Genomic DNA, 17,498 nt, shown 5'->3' with positions numbered 1-17,498 from the left:
TTGGGTAGGAATGGAGCAATGTAGTGTGCTTTCTGCAGCTACATTACATGCAAGTGGGGTGCAGTGAACCATGTCTGGATATATAGGGTGGGGAGTACAGAACTGGTCCCTCGTGTGTAAAAACAGCATACTGTGGCCTGAATATTCGTGTTCCTTAGTACTTAGGGAAATCTCTCTGTAGCTCTGGAGCCTGTCTTGGAACTCACTCCATAGACCAGGCTGGCCTCAAACTCAGAGATCTGCCTGCCTCTACCTCTGAATGTTGGGATTAAGGGTGTGCGCCACCACCACCTGGTACCACAGATTCTTAACACAAAGCACCACACTAATTGCCCTGTAGAACCTTCAGGCGACGACCCTCTACTATCTGCCCTGCTCTTGGGTTTATCTTCCAAGTCCTCCAATATCTCATTAAGCTCTTAGCACGGAAAGGCTTTTCTGGGTTGTAACGGCGTAAGCGAAAGCAGACAGATTGTCAAAATATAGACAGCTTTAATGGAGGAATAGACTTACAGAACCACTGTTCCCGCGGAGACCAGGAAAGCAGAAGAGAGTGCTGGGAGCACGCTCACCAATTTTATAGGAGAACTTTAGCCTGAGGCGAACACGCCCCCTAAGGGGTGGGACTTATCCCTACACTGGGTCTAAGTTCTAAAGCCCTTCCACAATCCTCCCTCCAAACATAGTCAAGTCTGTCACAGCAATTCCCCACGACAACCTGGTACCCATTTCTCTCTTCGTTATGGTTTCTATGGCTGTTATAAAGCATAATTACCATGTTATAAAACACAAGACTTGGAGAGGAAAGAATTTGTCAGCTCCTAGTTCTCCATCAGAGTTCATCGTCAAAGGAAGTCAGAGCAGGAACTGAGGTAGAAACCGTGGAGGGGTGTTGCTTACTGGCTTGTTCCCCATCACTTGCTCAGCCAGCCCTCTTTTAACACTCCTGCCCAGGGGTGGTGCCATCTACAATGGGCTGTTCCCTCCCACATCAATCACTAAGAAAATGTTCCACAAGCTTGCCGGTAGGCCAATCTTAGGGAGGCATTTTCTCAGCTGAGAGCCAGTCTTCCCAAATGACTCTTGCTTGTGTAAAGTTGAAAGAGAACTAACCAGGATGTACATAGTAGGCCACTGGGGTGCTAGGAAAAATAAGACGCAAAAATAAAAGTACGCAACTCACTGACTAAAAATCCAAGGGGCTTCTGGATGAGGCCGTGGTGATCTTTACCTTAGGCCTTTCGGAGCCTTAGCTTGTTCCTCAAGCCAGGTGTGGGAAGAAGATGGGTTTCTTGAAAGACCTTCAGGTTATCTGCAAGCGTAGTTCTCACAACAGACTTCTAGGTGGTGGTTGCTGCTGCCCACAATCTAAGGCAGCAGTTCAGAGCTCTGCGGGGCCGACCGGCTGGAGACCTCAAGCGACAGCCGTCCCTCCAGAGTCCTCTTCTTGGCAGGATGACCACGCCAGGGGCACGCTGTTATTTATACTTGGACACATGCTGTGTGAAGAGATGGACACTCGCTGTCATCCCCGCAGGTCAGATGATGCGGCACAGTGTGAGGACCTTAAATAAGACTGGGCTTGCCCCACAGGCTGTCCCCACTCAGGTGGGTAGCTCCTGTTAGAGTCTCCCCTAATAAAGCCACAAAGTCACAGCCAGATTGGAGTAGTTTTTAAATCAACACATACACACACACACACACACACACACACACACGCACACACACACGCACGCACGCATGCACTCACGCATGCATGTATGCACTCACTCACGCATGCATACACACATGCACGCACGCACACACCCATACATACGCACACAAGCACGCATGCACACACCCATACACACACACACAAACTGAAATTGCATGGAGCTGCCACCTTCCCTAGCAATAGCACCCTTGCCTCTAGGTGCTCTGGCTAACAGGTGACCTGCATGTCATCTGCGGATGCTCAGGTAGAGAGGCCCCATGGCACATGTCCAGAGGCCTTCAGTGAATGAGAAAACTTGCCCGAGAATTTGGGTCTGACTCTCAGATCCTGTGCCTGAATCTGGGTAGAGGCAACACCAGAGTCTGCTCTCTCTTCCCAGCAGTAGCCAGAGGGGCAAAGAGTGGAACACCCTAGGACGCGGTACTGACACCTTTGACTTCCTAGCTTGAGTTGCCCCCTTGCATCTGGTGCTCCCTCTCTAGTGAGCAGGCCAGTGATTTATGATACAGGTATGGGTTTGGGAGAGGCAGCCCTGTGCCTAAATATAGCACCTCCTCTGGCCATAAATGGGAGGGGAAGCTCAGAGCTTTGCGGGGAGAAATTAGCTCTGCTGACCGGAGCCAGTGTCTGGGAAACCCTTCTGCCTGTCGTTTTCTCTGCTCAGGCTCTTCTCCTCTGGGTGAGTCTTTTTCCTTTCCTCAGATGTAGTTTTTGGGAGACCACAGAGCACGCTGCAGCTGCATTTGCTTTCACGTGCGGCCAAGTTCAGAGCAAATTGCTACCTGCAGATATTCCTGATAGGACAAATCAAGGGATTCCACCCAAGGTGTGCCTGTCTTTGACTGGACTCTGCTAGACTCAGCCTGGATCCTTCCCCACGCCCTGCCTTTTCTTCCTCCCCTATCCACTCCTGTTCCCCTTTCCTTCACTTCCTTTCCCTTCCTTCTCCGCCTCACTTTTAAAGGGGGGGGTGTCACGCGTCCCAGGCTGGCCTTGAACTTACGAGGTAGCCAAGGATGACCTTGAACTTGTGAGGTAGCCAAGGGTGACCTTGAACTTGTGATTCTCTTGCTTTTGTCTCCTGAGCTTCAGAGTTCTTGAATCACAGGTGTGTGCCACCAGGCTTTCTGCTGTGCTGGAGATCCAACCCAGGGCTCCAGGCATGCTCTACCGACTGAGCTACACGCCTAGGCATTACCCCTATGTTCTGGACTTGTTGTGGTATAATCTGACACCCCTTCAAGGCAGGTTGTGCCCCCTTTCAAGGTAGGTTGTGCCCCTTGGGTTTCCTACCCTTTTCCTGAGTCTGCTGATTGATTTGAAGTCTGAGGTTCTTACAAAGGATCTGAGATGAAGGGAGGAGGAGAGCACGGACTAGACAAAGGAGACATTCTTGTTGGGGTAGAGGGCAGAGAAACACCGGGCATTCAGCTCAGATCTTGGGCAGGACTGGGTGGGAGGTTCAGGCATTTTCAGTGAAAGGGCAGTTGTGGGTTGTTGGGTTTCCTTTGCTTGTACATTTGGAGTTTAGATCCTGCAGGTCGCCGGCGCCATGTCTTGTGCATGTGGCGCTGTGTGCAGAGAGCTGCGCCTGCCAGGAGGGAAAGGGGCTCCTGCTGCATCTGAGTGCATTCGAGGGCTGGAACCTCAGCCCTCCCTGTCACCTGCCCCACATTCCTTCCCTTCTGAGTGCACTAAAAACAGGAAGCAAAGGGCACGTGGAACCAAGACACTTAGAGGTGGTAGTGAGTAAATGGGGGCCCCAGATAAAAACCTGTCCTAGAAGCCAAGGGCTGGAGCCCAAGCCAACTCCATGTGCCCTCTGGAGATGCTGTGCCCATGAGCTCAGTGCCTGGCACTTCTAGCTCTGCGAAGGAAGATTGGAGCAGAAGTGAGGGTGAGCAGCCGAAGGCTCTGGAAGGATGTTAGATCTTATCTGCAGCACGTTTGTGACAAACTCACAGGAACCAGGGAGCGAGGGGAGCTTGTCACTAGAACTCAGTGAGGCTTTCATGACTGCGGACTTAATTTCCCTTTATGAAGTAGGGCGGTGCTGTGGGTTGCTGTAAGGCTTGTCCAAGTGGGAGCTGCCTGGGACCACCTTCTGTGTCAAATTCAACATTGTTGAAGTTTTATGGGGAGCCAGCAAGCCTTCACAGACAGCTGAGCGCATTGTGCATACGAAGTTGGACCCTTCTGTAGCTTATGCCAAGGCTTTCAAAGGAGGAGCCCTGCAAAACCCAGCCATGTTTGATTGATTCTCAGTGTCCCTAAGTCATTTTGAAAACCCTTTAAATAGGTCCTAATATGAACGAACTGGGAAAAAATTTATCTCATGAACTCAGGGCTTTTGTTTGTTTGTTTGTTTGTTTGTTTTTTTTTTTTTTTGTCTACACTGTGTTAGCTGTTTCTCTTCCTCCTTGAATTATTTTCATCCCATGTGTTATGAACTTTGGCATTTTTAGCTGTATAAATAATTTCTTTAACTGCCTAAGAGGAAATGCTTTCAACCTGGAACATCTTCACAAACTAAAACCGTGTTTAGCGACACAAAAGAGTTTGTTCCCTCTGTTCCTTGCAGCGAGGGCCCCCGGACAAGATGCATCACCAACACGGAGGCCTGGTGCTGGGGACAGGCTCGAGTTTCATGGTGGTGTCATAATTCCCAAACATGTCAGGAGCCTCGCGGGTGTAGTTCCAGAGCTGGGCTGAGGCGGAAAGTGTCTGGGAGTGGTCAGAGGAGCAGCTGGTGTCTTGGCTCTGCTGGAATGCCCCAGTCCTTCAGGCAGGGCTTGTTCATCTGAGAGGGTTCAGCCTTACTGGTCCGCATGGTCTCTGGTGCCAGTTACGTACAGCCACGGACATACACTCCTGGAGGCAAGGGGTATTTAGGGGAATATTCCTGGCATTAGTTCAGTCCCCTGGTTTTACAGTGTGGATCACACAGTAGCCTGACGCTGTGAGGGTTCAGGCCTTGGAGTTCCCAGAACCAAAGCCTCTCTGTGCTTCTGAACTCCAGGGGATCAGCAGAACCTGCCCTTTGGAGAAGAGGTGCTCCTCATCTTTTTGGGTATGTGGGGTCACTTCAAGGATTTCTGAAGGAGGACAGCAGTGGTGTGAATCTGGGTGGGCTCCCCAAGGACTCCTTCACCTCCCTGCACCTTATACTCCCAGACGGTGGCCTCAGTTTCCAGTCTGGGCCACAGGTATATGCTTCAACAGAGATGGGGTTGGGAACCCAGCATCCTCAGGGCAGTTCTGAAGCAAGAAGTCCTAAGGAGACAGCAATGGCAGTGTACATTGGACCTGGGTTTCATGAGGCCTCCCTTTCATGTCATATGTCTTGCTGGCCATGGGACTGGTAACAGTCTGAGGAGGCAGGTGGAGCCGAGGGTCCCAGGCACAGCGCTCAGGTGCACTGCTCCAGCTGACATGTGAAATCTAAGGTGCGTCCTTCCTAGAATTCGGCAGTCTTAGAGTCGGCGTTGGGGGGGGGTCACATGTCAGTTGCCCCCAGAGGCTGCAGTTTGACATAGGTGTATGGTGGGGAGTGCCTGTTCTTGGAAAGCCCTTGACTCCCGCCATTGATGGCATCAGGGGGACAAAGTGTAAGGATAAGTGTGCTAAAGTGCCGTTGCCCTTGTCAAAGGCACCCCGGGGACGTGTCTGCAGCGGGTCTGTGTGTCAGAGCGAGGGGCCCGGGAAACGTGACCACTTAAGGCAGGTGGTGCCTGGCTGATCACTACAAAGTGTGTACTCCTCACACATGAAGTGTTTGAAGAATCCCAGGCCCTCTGGTAGCGTCAGAGATATACCGTGCTGCGTGCGGTTGCCGTCTGTGCCTGTAGCGTTGAGTGGGACATTCAGACTAGTCAAGGGAAAGAAGGCCATTGAGATATAGGGACTCTTGTCATTTTACATTCCACACGGAAGCATGCTTTTAAGTGGAGTGTGCTTAGGCCTTCTTTCATGGACGGTGCTACTAGGGCATGCATTTGGAGATCATTTTGTAAAAGACAGTTTGGAAGTTAATGTTGCATGAACACATATGTAAGTGAGCATATAGAATGATGTGATATTCTATGTTTCTGATGAAGAATTATAAGCCATCAGGGCAGATGGATTAGGGAAGCAGCCTAGGGAGTAAGCTAGCTTAAGGGTGGTTATCTTTGCAATGCAAGGCTATCTTTAGTCGCCATGTATGCACGCCTCTGGAGATGGCACATGCAGTCATGGGCAGCAGATCTTTCTTGGGGATCACCCTGCTGAGATACAGTCAAGGTGGCCCCATGTTAAAGTGAGAGGGTCTTTTAGGGGTACCTCTTCCTGTCTTCATGGTTCGGTGTCACAATGACCCTTGACAGAGACAGCCATGGAGTCTGCTGTTTGGCACGCTGTACCAAACACAGTGCCAGCTGCTACATAGATTCAGTGTGGAATATCAGAGCTGGAGAGATTAGGAATAAGCCCCAAGACTGCACCACAGAGCTGGAGGCAGGGTTTGGCCGCAGGGAGCCTGGCACCTGACCTCTGAGTTCTCCTTGAAGGCTAGCTGGGTTGGTTCTGTGTGGCCCTTAGGGCACAATGTCTTTTTACACTTTTGCAACCAGTGGATGGTGGCACACTCTGTGGAAGCCTCTGGGAGATGCTTGGTTGACTTGTAGATTTTTTGAGAAGAGGTTACTGACATATGCTAGTGTATCAAAGCATAAGGGGCCCTAAGACAGAAGTTTACCGACCTTGGGGGTGGGGGATGGGCTGGCCTGAGTTTGGATGCTCCCCAGCATCTTTCTCAGCTCTGTGATTCTGCGATCCCACGGTCGTAACTGGAATTGATTACAGGGTAAATTGTGCGGTGTGGTGAATTTTGTACTATAGATGAGGAGGACTGGAATGAGGGCAGTCTCTTCTCTGAGACCTCAGGTTTCCATGCTGAGCCCACTCTGGTCATTTCATCTGAGTGGCAGTCTCGTGGCCGTGCTGTGGGCTCTAAACAGAGCAGACGCAGAGCTCAGGCCTGGGAAACTGAGCTCACAGAGACAGAGGAGCGCTGTCTCTGAGTGACTGTGTAGAGATGACCAAAGAGGCCAGGTGTGAATTTTATTTACTTGGGGTGAATCTGTGCACTAGATGAAGACGTATAATTCCAGCAATGCTCCAAAATCTCTCATTGCTCTCTCAGGAGAATTCCACCAAGACTTGCTCACTTTTTCAGACCCTGGGGTTTCACTGCTGTCTTGGTTTGTCCCTTTTTGTATCTGCCTCGGATGCAGAAGCCCGGGGCTCATGACTTCAGTTGACTCTTGGAGACATCGGGGGGTTAGTAATTTCCCGAGACCCCTGGGTCAGCCATAGGAAGTTTCTGGAGTGGCCACAGCCTTTCCAGAACAATGCCCTGCTGTACGCCATGTTTCCATCTTCACACTTCAGAACTCTCCCTGCCACCTGACCTCTGTCTGTTGGCCTAGTCACCCCCAGGGCCCTTCCCACATGTGCCCTGCTGGGAGCCTCGCTGGCTGCCCTCTCTCCTCTTTTGCAGGACTCTCTATCTCTGTGTGGCCTCTGGCTCCTGTCATGTCAAGCATTTGTTTACTCCCCTAATCTGTTTAAATTATTTTTATCGTCTTTACTCGCACTGCTTTGTGTATTGCTCCAAGCACAGTAGGCAGTCTATAACTGACGTTAAGAAAGAAATTAAAGGCGCATTTTCTGGTTTTCATGGAAGCCGACAAAAATTAAAACTGGGTTTCAGAGAACTCTGTGGACTTCATGATTATATCTGAAGATTATTTCTATCTGTGCAATCCTCCCCATCCCCCCTTTTGAATCAGTATAGCCTTTCTGGTGTGTGTGTGTGTGTGTGTGTGTGTGTCTGTATACATCTGTTTGTGCCTTTGTGTCTATGTGTGTCTGTCTGTCTGTGCCTCTCTTTCTCTGTGCATGTCTCTGTGTGTGCTTCTGTGCTTGTATGTGTCTGTCGTGTTTGTGTGTTTGTCTGTGTGTATCTGCTACAGCTTACTTTTTCTCTGTGTGTCTGTGTATGTCTGTCTCTGTGTCTATCCTTGAATATGTCTGTCTGTCTGTGCATTTCTGTGTCTGTATGTGTCTATCTGTGTCTGTGTGTATGCCTGTCTGTCTGTGTGTACCTGTTCTCTCCTCTCCTCTCTCTCTCTCTCTCTCTCTCTCTCTCTCTCTCTCTCTCTCTCTCTCTCTCTCTCTCTCTCTCTGTGTGATGTGTGCAGGTGGGGACAGAAATCAATGAATCAGTGTCAGGTGCCCTTCTTAATTATTCTCCACCTTACTATGAGGCAGGTCTCTCACTGAACCCAGAGATCACTGATCTCTGGACTTCTAGGCCAATGAGCTCCTGGACCCTTCCTTTCTCCACTCCTCCACCTCCAGCCCTAGAGTTAAAGGGATGTAGGACCGAGTCTTCCCATGGGTGCTGGGGATCCTTTGCAGGGCTTCCTGCTTGCATAGCAAGCACCTTTTCACAGAGCCATTTCCCCAGCTCCTCCCCTCTCCCTCGGAATGATGTAGAAGGTGAAGCAGACACCACAGGTCCTGACTTATGCTCCTTTCTCTCTTAGGAGCACTCAGAATGTCCCTGGTGGCGGTCCCTTTCTATCAGAAAAGACACAAGCACTTCGACCAGTCATATCGAAACATTCAAACCAGGTACCTCCTGGACCAGTATGCATCCAAAAAGTAAGTAGACAGGTGCTGGCTAGGCTTCCTGAATGCTGAATGCGTAGCTCTGATGTCTGCTGGCTCCAAACTGTGTAATTCCCTGAGATCTGGAGGTGAAAGGGTTTGAGGGGTGTCTGAAAGCAGGAAGACTGCATCCCTGATATACACATCCCTTTGGAGACTAAAGTTTGCCTGGGTTGCATGGCTTGGCTGCATGGAGTTTTGTATCCTGCAGGGCCTGTGGGCTGACCCTGGTGGAGATGCCCAAGGTTACTCAGGACAAGCCCACTGACTTGCGGGACTTAAAGAATCACACACACTATGGGACAAGGAGGAAAGCAGTGGGAAGAGCAATGGCAGGGTTCGTAGGGGGCAGAGCAAAGATGGAAATGAAGTCTGTTCTGACCACAGCTCTGCTACCTCAGCAGTCCATCCCCCCTGCCCAGTGCAGCCGGAATCTAGACCCCCTCGGCCCCCTTCATCTCTGGCCCAGCTCCTGAAGGACGAGGTCTCCTCCAGCTTGCGGCTCGTGCCTCCCTGGCACTGTTGGAGTGGCAGCCGGCCTATCTACAGCTTCAATGGGCTGATTAGAGGGCGGTGAGCAGGAAGGGACCTCTGAGTCTGGCCGGCTGCTGCTGCGGGTTCCTGCCCCATGTCACCAGCACCCTATATTTAGAAGTGCCGGTGGCGTTCATTTAGTTGCCATCCCTTGTTATAAACAAAGCCAAACATTTGCAGCCCATCTCAACAGAGATTATCACACACATACACACACACACACAGATGCACAAACACAGACACACCACACACTTGTGCATACACACACACCACACATATATATGCACACATACAGGCACAAACACACACTCACATGCTACACACACACATCACACATACACACACACCCACCATACACATGAACATATTACACACAAAAATGAACACAGGTACACATCATAGACACATACACATACATACACACCCACCACATACACCTATGCACACACATAACAGGCACACACACACCACATACACTACACACACACACCACACATAAACCATACATATGAACACATCACACACACACCATACACACACATGAACACATCACACACAAACATGAACACAGGCACATGCCATACACATACTCACACCCCTTACATATGAACACATCACACACAAACACGAACACAGACACACACCATACGCACATACACACATACTATACACGTAAACACATCACATACACACACACACACACGAACACAGGCATATCACCTTCACCCCCTCACACACCAACATCTACACTCGGCGTCTTGACTGAAAAACAAAAGGGATGGTTCAGGAATGGCTGGCAGAGAAGGGGATCCACCAGCTCTAGGGAGCTTGGCAGGGGGTGTTTCTCAGAGGTGGTTTGCAGACCGAGGGAGAGTACCAGATGCAAATATGCAGGCTTGGGTTTAGGTGTACTCATGCATATGTGTGCTTGTGATTGCATATGTATATATCAATATATATGTGTGTCTGCACTAGTATAGATGTGTGGGTATGTGTGTGTCCATGACCATGCATGTTCCTGCTTATGTTTGTGTAGTATTTATTGGTATATGTATGTGCCTCTGTATGTGGTATGTATGCGCACACATGCATGACGCATGCCCAGGTGCATCTGTATGGACTACTTATGGGCATACATGTACATATGTGTGACTTGTGTGTGCATGCTTTGGGTGCACGTGTGTGTGCTGTAGGGAGGGATGGGTGTGTAGAAAGGAAACTGTGTGTGTTAGCATAAGTGTTAGTGATTTCCAGCACATCCTAATTGTTTTCACTGTTTGTCCAGGCGAGCAACCACCCAGTCGTCATCTGAGAGGTCTCTCACAGAGAGGTCCTCTTCACAGAGAGCTTCCAGTCAGAGCTCCACTGGGGGTGTGTGCAGGCTCTGCGCAAAGCGGGTGAGCGCCTCAGACGAGGAGGAAGTTGAAAAGGAGAACAGGTAATTGCTTTGCGTCCTCCCTCCGCCACAGCAGTCCATAGTTCCCGTGCTTCTAAGTGCGGGCCTCCAATTCACATGTGGGCTGGGTGACCTGGGGCAGAGAAGGGCAAGGGGGTACTAGCTGGGGAGGCCCAGCAGGCAGAAGCCGGGTTGCTTGTAAGCAAAACTGAGTTCTTCCAATCACTCACTTGCTCTTTACCATTTGACGTCAGTCCCAACACACAAGGAACTGGGACGGCATCTCCATCATTGCTGTCCAGGGCTGAGATGCGGTTTTGGCTTACCTTCTGCACTCAGATCCCTGCCTTTCCAAGTCATCAGGAGCCTCCGCTCCACGGCTGAGTTTCCATCACAGCCTCCGGGGCTGTTGTCCCTTGGAGCAAGGTCATCTTCTGAGGAGGCAGCCAGTGTTTAAACAGCTGTCTCTGTGGACACCAAGGGCTATGAAGGGTTCCATAAATCATCGTATCTTAGATGTCAATGGATCTGGCTCATGAGGGTGCCCTGTCATAGGAAAGAGAAGGACCGGCCAGAATGTCAATCCTACAGTTACAAAATCCAAGTGATGGAGCAACAGCTGGTGGCCGTACATTAGTCTTTCAAGAAAAACACGGGTAGGTCTGGAGGGACGGCTCAGTAGTTGACTCTTGCTGCTCCTGCAGGAGAGCCGAGTTTGATTCCCAGGAGGCTCACAACCACCTGTAATGCCCTTCAGTTTCCAGAGATCCTATGGACTAACGGTGGGAAGCTCAGCGGACAGTCTCCTTTTCAGTCGTTTGCAAAGTACAGTTCTTCAGTAACAACGATCCACTGTAGAGCTGTAACACAAGCGAGGTGGAAGCAAGATTCCTGGTGTTTTTAGATTCCTGGCATGTTAAATTCTTTTACATCCAGGGACAAAGAATTCTCAGCCATGTCAAAGTTATGATTATTTTTAAGCATACTTGTAGTAATCCTCACACTCCCGTTTAGTTAGTTAAAATGTGTATTTAATGAATAAAATGCAGCCGGGCGGTGGTGGCGCACACCTTTAATCCCAGCACTCGGGAGGCAGAGGCAGGCGAATCTCTGAGTTCGAGGCCCGCCAGGTCTACAAGAACTAGTTCCAGGACAGGCTTCAAAGCTACCGAGAAACCCTGAAACCCTGTCTCAAAAAGCCAAAACCAAGCTACCACCACCAACAACAAAGAATAAAATGTACCGAATTTAGTAGCACTTACAAAGAACTTCATCCGAGAGTAGTCCAACCGTGACATGATGAAGTTCAGGTCTTGCAGCAAGGTAACAGCTCTCCATGGAATCCTAACTGGACACTGTTTAAGGACCCACAGGATTTAAACCTAAGTTTAAGGACTTAAGGACTTCGTTTACATAATGTGTTATACCTTAATAGTTCATTCAAAGGACAGGGCTGAAGAATATTATATATGTGGACTTATAAGTATGAATGTTATTCATCTTTTTCTTACAAACAAATTAGCTTATCAATGCTTTAGGTATATTGTACTATGAATATTGTATAAATTAATTTTTATTATAAAGCGAGGGCTTCTGATGTTAAAGAATGACTTCAGAGTATAAGCTGTGTTGGGTGGGGCTGTTGGTGGGTGTGTGGGGGGGAGTGCCTGCTTAGCATCTGTGGTGCTCTGAGTATCATTCCGAGTCCCACATAAACCACGTATGGTACATGACTAAATTCCCAGCAACTTGTAGAGGCAAGAGGATCAGAAGTTCAAGTCATCTTGGGCTCTACAGTGACTTTCATGTCAACCTGGGCTACATGGGACATACACACTCTTAAGTTTTAAATGTTCATTTTTGGAAAGATGTCTTCTGATTATATTTAAGTTTGGGGACTATACATTGGACATTTGAGCCATGCCGCTGTGTGGCCATCCATTATATATCAGTGTGCCTTTGAACATAATAAATGTCCCTCGGTGTCCCCACTGTCGGATGAGGAAAGTGGACATCATTAACTGGAATGGTTGGCATGTTGGTTATGAATCCCACCCGGTTTGGGGACAGTCTCAGCGGATGGATATCTTCATGACACACAGACCCTTTGCACTGGGTTCTCTCACTTTGAGTCTGGGTTTGAGTTACGATGGCACCTCTTAGCCTAAGGTAAACATCAGTCCTCGTGGTAGGTACAGGCTTGCAGGTGTGGGGTTGGCCAGCCCTCTGCTCACTCCACTGTCCCCCGTGGAATCATATTTTACTCCCATCAGTCATGTGGGTATCTTTGCCATGTCAGATCTTGAGATCGCTGCTTCCTCCATAAGTGGAATGGGTGGCAAGTGTGTGATCCCGGGGTCCAGGGAGCTGAAACCATCGCATTGCAGGGTAGCTGCAGAGGATGAGTGGGCCCTGCTGAGCCCTGATGGGAGCCTCGGTCTTTCACTACGTGCTACCACTTTCAACCAGCCCTAATTGTTATCAAAGTTCTTATCATTCCTTGCAGGCCTTAGTACAGTCTGGTACATATTGGTCCTTCGCTTTGGTAGAAAGGGCTGACTCTGACTTCCCAGGATTAAGACTGGTATTTCTTCATTGTTTATGACCCCTCACCCTCTACATGCAGGGACCCTTCCAAGCACCCCTATATACATACATGCTCTTGAAGGACTCTAAGGAGTGGCCAAGTATATTAGTCCGGTCTCTCATGTCAAGAAAGCAAGAGATGTGCCCTGTGCATATCTATATTAATAAACCACACACCTGCTGTCCTCTGTAACTTCCTGTGTGCCCTTAATGCTCTCTGAAAAGCAAGAGGCAAAACTAAGTAGAAAAGGTTGCTTTGTTTCCCTCCATTGTCTTCTTTTCTTTTTTCCCCTTCACACTGAGGGATGGGTAGCCGGAGAGGATCAGTCTGGTCTGTCAGTGCCACAGAGTCTTGTCACATGTCCTATGACTAACAGAGTTTCTGGGCTCTCGTAGGTACCGCTCCCTAGAGGCTTCTTATGGAGAAGCTAAGAGACAGCGTTTCCTCACTGAGCTGGCCCAGCTGGAGGAGAATGTCCACCTGGCACGGTCACTAGCTCGTGACAAGCTGGACAAGTACTCTCTGGAGCAGATGGTAGGAGGACCTCCATAGCTCCTTAGGGTTCAGAGAAGGAGAGTTTGCATGCATGCATGTGGTTTAATGCTTCTCTGCTAGAGCGATACTCTTGCCATGCCCACCCTGACCATCCTTGCTTCTTCCTGGCAGGTGGACGACAAGCTAGCCTGGGAGAGACACTCATTCGAAGACCGGATGAGCAGAGCCCCTGAGATCCTGGTGAGGCTCAGGTCCCACACCATCTGGGAGCGGATGTCCGTGAAGCTCTGTTTCACTGTGCAAGGATTCCCCACGCCCGTCGTGCAATGGTGAGCGACCGCACGCAGGGCTGCTTTCCTCTGAGAACTGTGTGTGAGAAAGGCATACACGCCTCAGAGCCTGTCCCGTAGACCTATGGAAGTCCCTGAGGGAAACGCATGCGCAACATTCAAAATGCCTATCTAGTTAATGCTCGATCATTCAAATGTTAGGGACACTGCCCTGGCGACTCTCTCAGAAGATTTTGTTGACGGGTTAGCTCCCAGAATAGGAATGTGTGTTTGTTGTCGTGGCTGTTGTCTGTGTACTGGCTTCATTGTTGACCTTGTCCAGAGAGCCCATGTATCTGCTTTAATCACAGGAGGATTCATGGAGGGAAGCTGTAGATATGAATAGTAGTTTTTAAATTCGAGTTAAATCTTTAAGGTCCGCAGACCCTCCTTGTTCTCCTGCTGTGGAAATCGCAGATTGCTGTGTAAATCCCCTTGAGATCTCTCACAGGAGTCTAGCAACCTTGAAGCTCAGCTCATCCACGGTGTTAAGAGATGAGGGAGTGTTCTAAGGCTTGGCCAACTGTAACAGCCTGTGGTGGGGAGCTCTGTTTTGCAGGCTGGGACTGGAACTTCCAGGACTAGGGCTTCATGCACTCTGTGACTTTCTCTTCATGTGTTCCAGCTGCAGTGTGGCCCGATGGGACAGGCTGGGACCTGTCTAGCATCACCTGTGTTTCTTTTTAATTGGAATGATAATTTCTGAATTCATAAGAGGTTCAGGCGGGTATATGGGGTTCTGTCTGTTTGAATGTTACAATTCCTACCTCTTCTTGAAAGACAACTCCAGAGTGTTTTGCATTAATGGGCAGAGGAGAGAGGAGCAGATGTTTCTCAGAGCACAAAGGAGGTTGGGATTAAACTGCAGAAGTATGTCTGCTGTTACACTAAAGTGAATATTTCCCCCCACCAGGTACAAAGATGGCAGTCTGATCTGCCAGGCAGGTGAGCCAGGGAAGTACCGGATTGAGAGCAGGTATGGCGTACACACCCTGGAGATCAACAGGTGAGGGGCTACAGCCAGTGTGTACTGGGGTCTCATCCTATGATTGAGGACAAACTCCAAAGACAGTGGAAGCTGGCTGGGAGAGGCAGTAAAGCCCTCAACCCTGCCCTCAGGAGGCTGAGGCAGAGAGTCTGGGGCGTCTAGGCCAGCCCGACTGACTGAGACTTAAGTGTGAATGTAATCTCAGGTGTGACTGGAAGAGTCACGTAATGACACACACATACTACACTCAGACATACAGGTGCATACAGGCAGGCTTATTCTGCCCGTGCCTCAATGTTAGCTTAGAACAAAAACATGTTCTTTTAAAAATGTTTTAATGAAAATGTTTTATACGTTGGGTTTTGATGAAGGAGCCATGATTCCGATGGCAGTGGAGACCCATGCAGTGATAGCCACAGTGGACAGGCAGACCTGGAGCAGGACACCAGAGCCAAGGTCAGGGTGGGGTCCATAGACAGAAAATGGCAGCTGGAGGCTTCTGGGAAGGGTTCTGGATAAACCCACCTAGCGGGAATCTTGATGAGTTTAGGCTTGTCCCTGATGAAGATGGATGAGGGCCTCCATTAGGATGGACGCAGGGGTTGAAGTGAAGGGTTTTGCTCTTGCGGTCCTGCTCCAGGAGGAGCCTGTTTGGACTGGAAGCCTTTCTGTCAGACCCTGGCCCTGGCTTTCTCCTTTCTGCTTCCCAGCTTTTCTTCTTCCTTCCATCTGCTTCCTGTGACTCGTTCCTCTTTGTGGGAGAGACAGTCCCTTCTCTGGGCTCATCTTGGTGGCCAGAGGACAAGGTAGTGCAGTCCCTGTGTCCTGCAGGGCTGTGGGCCCCTCCCTCAAGCCCGCAGTGTACAAATGTCACTCCTCCACAGCTATGTAATCTCTACTAAGCTGGAAACCCTGCCCCCCATAAGCTCCACCTCCTGGCCTCAGAGCTGGTTGGTTTCTTCAGTCATCCATTGATAGCCCACTGAGTGCCAGGTACTGTGCTAGGTATCCAGAAGGTGTCTCCTATTCAGAATAGGTAAATAACAGGTAGGCGAGGGGGAGAACTGGGCTTAGGGTGGCAGACCATAGCAAAAGGAGGACCAGGGCCAACTGGCTTGGGAAGATGCAGCTTGAGTGTCCAAGGTGAGAGGCTGCTAGGTGGGAAGTGGTGTTTGGGTGAAGGATCTCCAGCGATGTCTCATGGTTCACAGGCGCTGGGGCTACAGGAGGGAGGAGGACGGAGGCCAGAGATAGACCTGGAGACCAGGGAACCAGCAGGGCAGGTAGGATGCTGGCTTTGTTTAGAAGTTGAAGTAAGTGGACAGGATCCTTCTTGACTTGGGGTGGGAGGGGCCCAAGGGGACCATTGTCATCATGCTCTTGCTTCAACTCAAGAATTAAGAAGCCACTGTGGGGCAGGGACTGAGGAGAGGGATCCAGAGGGATCCAGAGGAATTCGGGGGGATCTAGAGGGATCTGGAGGGATCTAGAGGGATTTGGGGCATATAAAGGGATCCAGAAGGATCTAGAGGGGTTTGGGGGATCCAGATGGATCCAGAGGGATCTAGAGGAGCCTGGGGGGATCTAGAGGGATCCAGAGGGATCTAGAGGAATTTGGGGTATCTAAAGGGATCCAGGGTTATCCAGAGGTTATCCAGAGGGATCCAGTCTACCTATGCAGCAGGTAGACTCAGGTGCTCCTGGTAGAAGCATGTAGTGTAGGGAGAAGCCAGTGGGTGAGCAGGGATCCAAAGCAGCAATCAGAGGGTGGGCAAGTCTCCAGAGCAGGGACATTCTCTGGACAGCAGAAAGGATCAGTGGGCAGTAAGCCAATGCCAGTTTTCTCAGGAAGACTTTGATGTCAGGGAACCTGGCAGTACATCCCTGGGCAGAGTGTGCTCTGACCGGCAGGCCTGCGTAGGTTGTTTTGAATGAACAGTTAGCTTTTCATCAAGAAGTGTTTTCTCTTTATCAAGTGTGGAAATAGTCACATCCCTACCCAATGTTGGCAGCATTCAAGATTTACACCCAGAATAATATCAGCTTTCAGCAGTGAAGAAACACCCAGAAGGATCTAAGTCAGTTGGCCCTGGTAGGTCATGATGGAATGATCCAGAAACACGAGTCTCTTGACTTACCAAGACCAATGCATCTCTTCTCTCTGTCTCTGTCTCTGTCTCTTTCTTTCTTTTCCCTCCCTGCTGGGGGGTTTGGTTGTCTTAGCAGATCAAGAGAATTTCATGTTCTTCAAGAAAAGAGCAATGGGAAACCCCACAAATTATAGCTTCACTCAGCTGTTCATTCCAAAGTGCTGAGCTACAGATCATCTGATCCGGGGCGTCTCCAGGGTGTGGAATGCCTTGCCCGTCTCTCTAGCTGGCTGTGGAATGAGCTTTTCCTTGCATTCTGAGATGACATTTGCTCCTATGAATATTCTTTGGCTCCTGTAGTTGGATTCTTCAGACACTTAAAAGCGAACAGGCTCCTCGGCACTACTCTATTTGAACTTTAACTTGTTATATGTGTGTTTTCCTCTGGCCACCCATAATGAGAGCCTCCTTTTTATTCCCAAAGGCTTTTTACTGCTCTCTTATTCTGAGGGGCACTTAGAACAGTCCGTTCTCATTTCTTATTAGTGGCACCGCTGTCATCCCTGCTTTGCAGAACATTTTCATGACTACACTTCTCTTCTGATTCACTCTTTGACTTTGGTGTTTAAGCTCTGAGCTAAGAGTATGTGC

At 49.6% G+C, this 17,498-nt stretch overlaps 1 protein-coding gene across 1 annotated transcript in view; it reads left to right on the top strand.

Annotated features, from left to right (window-relative positions):
* Myom2 (myomesin 2) overlaps positions 1 to 17,498 on the top strand; it is a 71,689-nt gene that overhangs the window by 3,572 nt on the left and 50,619 nt on the right. Inside the window, exons 3-7 of the mRNA XM_050137169.1 lie at positions 8,305 to 8,422; positions 10,248 to 10,400; positions 13,341 to 13,479; positions 13,612 to 13,769; positions 14,683 to 14,775. Of these exons, the coding sequence (XP_049993126.1) occupies positions 8,316 to 8,422; positions 10,248 to 10,400; positions 13,341 to 13,479; positions 13,612 to 13,769; positions 14,683 to 14,775 (650 nt within the window). The 5' untranslated portion in view covers positions 8,305 to 8,315. The remainder of the gene's footprint in view (positions 1 to 8,304; positions 8,423 to 10,247; positions 10,401 to 13,340; positions 13,480 to 13,611; positions 13,770 to 14,682; positions 14,776 to 17,498) is intronic.

The sequence above is a fragment of the Alexandromys fortis genome, unplaced genomic scaffold, assembly GCF_014885135.2.
Source record: "Alexandromys fortis isolate MF-2015 unplaced genomic scaffold, M_Fortis_MF-2015_v1.1 scaffold_3, whole genome shotgun sequence".
Taxonomy (NCBI): domain Eukaryota; kingdom Metazoa; phylum Chordata; class Mammalia; order Rodentia; family Cricetidae; genus Alexandromys; species Alexandromys fortis.
The sequence above is the reverse complement of the archived record's forward strand: the minus strand, read 5'-3'. Positions and strand labels throughout refer to the sequence as shown.